The following is a 6,207-nucleotide window of genomic DNA, read 5'->3' on the forward strand; positions in this document are numbered from 1 at the left end:
AAGATGGCGGCCCCCACCACTGTCGGCCACCTCGAATTTTCGAACATTTCTTAGAGCTATTTATCCTCTTCGATCACCTTCAACTCGTTTCATCCAGTTCCTAAAGAATGAACAAATTCCTCAAGCTACCCTTCAGATTTTTTCGTCCCCTTTTGACGGAGAATTCATGGCGCAAAGTTTTTCTGTGAATACCTGTAAATACTGAGGAGGCTGATTTGAAACAGTTGCGCCGAGAAAACCTTGCAGGAATTCTCGCATAAGTTCCCAAGCGGCGCTGGGTAACACGCAGGGTCTGTATTCCACCTAGAATAATTTATTTTCTATGAAGAAAACAACTCTTCCTCTTCATTAAAAAAATTCTGAATTTAAGGGAGATATTTTTAAGAGCAAAATGTATAATTTTCACAAGTCCTCGACAGTTTGCGAATTCATCCCGGGCACAAAGCCCCTCCCATAAATCCCGAGGATGACAGAACGCCCAAGAATAGTTAATGAAGTATTCATACCTCGACAAGCACTCCTTTGAAATTCTGGCTCATGGTGACACTTCCAAGTTTAACACAGAAATCACCAATTTCAAATCTCGGACCTTTGGATTCAATTTTCGTCTGTTTCTTGCTTGTGTAGATTGCACCGATTTTAAGCATAAGAAGATCAAAGAGTCCGTCAGCAATAAGTGGAACAACTTTAGTGCCGGATTCTAAAATTGCGAATACTGACGCTGGCTGTTCGGAATTATGTAATACGTGCACTGTCCTTTGAACAGCTAGAGCAAAATAATTAGTTTGTCTTAATTAATTAATTATTTATTAATGATTTTTCATCAATTATTGTGATAAACTATAAACTATTAAGTAAAATATACTTATTATGATTTTTAAGCGGTCTTGGGAGAGAAAAAACTCCATTGAAATTCAGGGAAAATTTTGTGCCGAGAATTCTCAGCCAAAAGGGGACGGAAAAATCTGAAAAATTGCTTGAAAAATTTGTTCATTTTCTGGGAACTGGGTGAAGTGAGTTGAAGGTGATTTGAAGAAGATAAATAATTTTAAGAAATGTTCAAAAATGCGAGTTGGTGGACAGATGTGGGTGCCGCCATCTTGGATACCTGTCGCCATCTTCCTCTGTCGCAAGGGGGAGTTTTAAAGATGGCGGCGCCTCCACCTCGCATTTTCAAACATCTCTTAAAAATATTTATCCTCTTCAATTTGCCTCCAACTCGCTTCATCCGGTTTCTACAAAATGAACAAATTTTTTGAGCTATCTTTCCGATTTTTCCATCCCTTTTCGGCTGAGAATTCATGGCGCAAAGTTTTTCCCGCACTGCAGTAGCTGTTTTCACTCCCGAGGCCTATGGAAATGATTATTTTCATATTCATGTTCTCTAGTTTTTTAATCATTTTTTTATCGGTTAAAAAAATTATGTCGAGAATGAAAAAAAAGTGCTGACACACATGTTCGTCAGATCCATATGAATTTTATTCAAAGGATTGAAATGCTAAAATCTATTATGTAGGAGTGAAGCGCCAGCAAAGATAAACCAGAGGGTTTACTCTCCGAGACTGGAAAGTTTGCAGTGGCTCCTAGGAAGTTGTTTTCCCCACCCTCTCCATCTATTTTCAACCCCGGGCTATCCTCCGGGCTGTTTGTCGTGACAATATTTCTAAAGTTGAACGCAACGCGTCCCCTGAATGAGAGCAATAAAAATATTTTTAAAAAACATTCTGTACTACTAGCACGAGTACATCTTTTTTAAGTTCAGTCTGTTATTGACTTTGTGCCTGCGATTGAATTCTAGACTTCGAAATTCTGAAGATATGAATCAATTAGGGGAGCGGTAGCGAAAAATGAATGTAGAGCGCAATTCAGAGAATTTTTTTTCAGGTTTTATTGCTGAAAAAAATCATGAGGGGTTCAATTTATTTTGGAGTTAAACGGGAGAGACGAGTAGATTAAACGGAAGGGTAAAACGTTCTTAAGGGAAATTTTCGAAACATTTTACAATGTTTTTATTATTTAAACTTTGCAGATCTGAATTTGAATGTCGATATTTAATCGTTAGAAAATATTTAAAATATCTCTATATTATTAAAATCGAAATTGATTTTTGGTGATGAAAATTTTGTACTCAAAATTAAAATTCCAAAATTAAGGGTCAAAATAAGGGTCACGAGGGTTATAATAAGGGTGAGGAGGATCAGAATAAGGATCTCCCGTTTGACCTCTCTTGACCCCTCAACCTTAATCGTTAATTGCGAGGAAAGTGCATCCGTTAAATTGCTCTATTCACCGGTAATCTCCCTCAATAGGATCGTTTTTCAATACAATTGAAATATTTTTGAATACGTGTAGTTGGAGAAGTATTGTTGGGAACAATGAAGAAAGGAAATATTACAGGGTATGTATGTGTGCATTATTGTGCACACCCGAAGGGGAGGCGTTTTGTCGACAGCCTCCTGTTGGCGAAAGGCACTCGCTGCAATTATTGATGAACTACCGGTAACCTCTTCCTGCCCAATGCCAATGTCATTATCATTACCGATGAATAATATACATAATAATACGCCGAGAATGATGCGAATGATGTAGATATCGAGGCATGTCGATATGCGATTGTTCTGAGAGAAACAAGTGGACAATTGCATTTTTTTATAAATGAGTATGGTTACAACCACTTTACCTCCACTACCATTTCGAACAGTGAAAATAGGATGTTCTACCCGTGCGTGTGAAAAAGTGGAACTTTACGCACTAGTAACACAATACACTATTTTTGCTACACCCTTCCTACGAGTCAAAAAACACGTTTTTGTGATATTCGCCTGATAAATTCACTTTTCGAAACGGTTTAGAGTGCGAAAAGCTGTTGTTTTTCGCATGGCGTAAAGTGAACTTTACGCACGCTCTTTAACTTTCCGCACTCATGTACAAAAATAAATTTACCTCCACTCCCATTTCGAACAGTGAAAATAGGATGTTCTACCCGTGCGTGTGAAAAAGTGGAACTTCACGCACTAGTGACACAATACACTATTTTTGCTACGCCTTCCTACGAGTCAAAAAACACGTTTTTGTGATATCTGCCTGATGAATTCACTTTTCGAAACGGTTTAGAGTGCGAAAAGCTGTTGTTTTTCGCACGGCGTAAAGTGAACTTTACGCACGCTCTTTAACTTTCCGCACTCATGTACAAAAATAAATTTACCTCCACTCCCATTTCGAACAGTGAAAATAGGATGTTCTACCCGTGCGTGTGAAAAAGTGGAACTTCACGCACTAGTGACACAATACACTATTTTTGCTACACCCTTCCTACGAGTCAAAAAACACGTTTTTGTGATATCTGCCTGATGAATTCACTTTTCGAAACGGTTTAGAGTGCGAAAAGCTGTTGTTTTTCGCACGGCGTAAAGTGAACTTTACGCACGCTCTTTAACTTTCCGCACTCATGCACAAAAATAACTTTACCTCCACTCCCATTTCGAACAGTGAAAATAGGATGTTCTACCCGTGCGTGTGAAAAAGTGGAACTTTACGCACTAGTAACACAATACACTATTTTTGCTACACCCTTCCTACGAGTCAAAAAACACGTTTTTGTGATATTCGCCTGATAAATTCACTTTTCGAAACGGTTTAGAGTGCGAAAAGCTGTTGTTTTTCGCACGGCGTAAAGTGAACTTTACGCACGCTCTTTAACTTTCCGCACTCATGCACAAAAATAAATTTACCTCCACTCCCATTTCGAACAGTGAAAATAGGATGTTCTACCCGTGCGTGTGAAAAAGTGCAACTTTACGCACTAGTAACACAACATACCATTACACACTCGTACAAAAATCTACTATTTCTTCACAATATCCATAAAACGACGTTTTAATAAAAAAATCACAAAGTAATTCTACAAGAAAACAAAAATCACCGAAATGTATTTTCCCCTGAAACTCCCAAAACTAATTCTCAACCCAAGAAGTTAATATATTTTTCTTATTACAGCGAGAGTTTATTCACTCGCAAATTTATGAAAAGTAGAGTAACCGAGGGGGGAGGTGGCATAATCCGCCGTGTGGCAGGGGGGATCGGGGGGAGGGGAGGGGAGGGGGAGCAGGGGGTAGGTGAAATGGGTGCAAGGGGTAGTATTGCGCAGGGTGTTGCGCATTGCCAGTGGGGTACATGGAGAGAACTTTCAGGGGGAAGTGATTTTCAGTCACCCGCGGTTGAGCGTGGGGTCCTGATCAAATTATTTCCGCGCAAGACCCCGACCTTCCTCCCGCGGCCACATATTGCGTACTCCTTTTTCTTTTCGTTATTATTATTTGTCCTGTTCACACTCCACCACAGCAACATGTTAATACAAGACCAATATAAAAAGTGAATATTGAAAAAAAAAAAGGTCAGAATAATCGGTAGATCGCAGTGTGAGCGCGATTCACTCAAAATTTGCTCAAGTTTTCATCTCGGACTCAATGACAATTTGCTCAGGACTGAGGGGTCATGGAACCGTCTGGTAATTGTGAGATTGAAAATACATCGAGGTAGATGAACAACAACAACAAGTGAACATTGAAAAATTATGGTGAACCCCGATCTCAAGATGATTTAATGAACAGGATAATGTCTCGTTTGTCCCCGTCCGAGGCAATGAAATCTGATTGGAACAGAGGGATCATCGCTCCAAGCGCATCAAGAGATGGCATCAAAAGCCTTGAAGAATAACGCAGCATCATGTTTTCGATGCAAAAGCTTCTCATTCCTCCGATATTAAATTCCCGTTTGTGAGCAGCCGTTCTTTGATGCGACTTTCACTCTCATCTCACGGCGAATTATCGACGAATGAATTGAGAATTAACTGTTAGATAGTTTTCAATGAGCATTCGAATTGTCAATATGCAGGGGCTGAATGAAGACATCATTCCACATATTCGTGGAAACAGCGATGGTTCAACAGACATGCAGTTGCAAGTCTTCGATTACATAAATTGAATAGGGTCACATTATCATCTTGAGTATTGAGAGCACACGAAATAACTATTCGAGTCTATTTTTATCACTGACTTTGGTTGATGTATTATCGCGATTTACTGATTCTGTTCAATGCATTCTACCCACCCTCACGGACTTAATTGAACCCGATGCACCGCGATACTGACCATTAAATGCATTGACGGATTATGATAAAGCCGAGAACTCGAGGATTTGAGCACGACCACTGAGTATGTCTCGCATTTACGTGGTTATATTAATATTCCATGCACTATCTCAGGTCTGGATGGAATTAAATATTTAATGGGTGAACGAATCATCGATCATTCGTACGGAGATAAAGAAACACGACAATAATTCAGATTTATGGAGGGAGTTTGATGATATATATGGATGACAATAATTAAATAAGACTGATGAAGAGGTCCCTGATGAATTTAAGAATGACGGGATGATTTGGAGATGGCAGGCACGACATTTTTAGGGAAACAAACACCTTTGGAAGTTGGAAGAAGAGTTTGAACGTTTGGAGAGATGTCTGTACATCATAAATATTATGTGAGTAAAAATTATGATGGAAATAAAGGAGTTGATGGTGAGGAAAAATTGAATGGATTTTTTTTAGTCTAAAATAGCTGAGAGTTGAGCATTTTTAGGTCTCTAGGAGGTCGCCTTCTTTCATTTTCGAGGTATTGTTCAGTCTCTGGATATTGCTAATTGATATCCAAGTACTGTGGCCATTTTTTCTCCAGTGAAATGCTCTTCTACTTTTGTACACTAGAGCTTCCATTTGAGTCTCATTTGATCATGAGCTTCCGGACATTTTACAATGATTTTATTATTTAAACTTTGCAGGCCTGAATTTGAATCTCGATATTGAATCGTTAGAAAATATTTTTTAAATTATGAAAAAAAATAGAAAGTTCACTTTAGGATGAAGATTGAAGAGATAATTTTTAAATTTCAATTTTCGAAAATGACGAGCATTTTTGAAAAAGCAAAATTAGATTTCTGTTCAGATTCATCAATCTCCCCCCAAATAAATCCCCATATTATTTCTCTCTAGAATGCCCGAAATCCCAGAAATGTAAAAATTTCACTCGTTTTTATCCCTCCGAGTGAACAATAAAATGCGGACAATACGCGAATAACACATTCCCGAAAATTAACGCAGTATTCTGCGGCCTCAGACGAGCATCCCACCGAGTGGGTGGAATGGGTGGG

At 38.8% G+C, this 6,207-nt stretch overlaps 2 protein-coding genes across 2 annotated transcripts in view; both read right to left on the reverse strand.

The window, feature by feature from the left end:
* The window catches only part of LOC107044509, a 58,102-nt gene that overhangs the window by 21,774 nt on the left and 30,121 nt on the right, over positions 1 to 6,207 (reverse strand). The gene's annotated exons all lie outside the window — the stretch shown is intronic.
* Positions 1 to 6,207, reverse strand: part of LOC107044507 (mediator of RNA polymerase II transcription subunit 20) — a 34,058-nt gene that overhangs the window by 367 nt on the left and 27,484 nt on the right. Inside the window, exons 3-4 of the mRNA XM_015266411.1 lie at positions 507 to 766; positions 193 to 303 (exon numbers count right to left, since the gene is read on the reverse strand). Coding sequence (XP_015121897.1) covers positions 193 to 303; positions 507 to 766 — 371 coding nt within the window. The remainder of the gene's footprint in view (positions 1 to 192; positions 304 to 506; positions 767 to 6,207) is intronic.

The sequence above is a fragment of the Diachasma alloeum genome, unplaced genomic scaffold (genome assembly GCF_001412515.2).
Source record: "Diachasma alloeum isolate Michigan unplaced genomic scaffold, Dall2.0 Dall_scaffold_00753, whole genome shotgun sequence".
NCBI classification, from domain to species: domain Eukaryota; kingdom Metazoa; phylum Arthropoda; class Insecta; order Hymenoptera; family Braconidae; genus Diachasma; species Diachasma alloeum.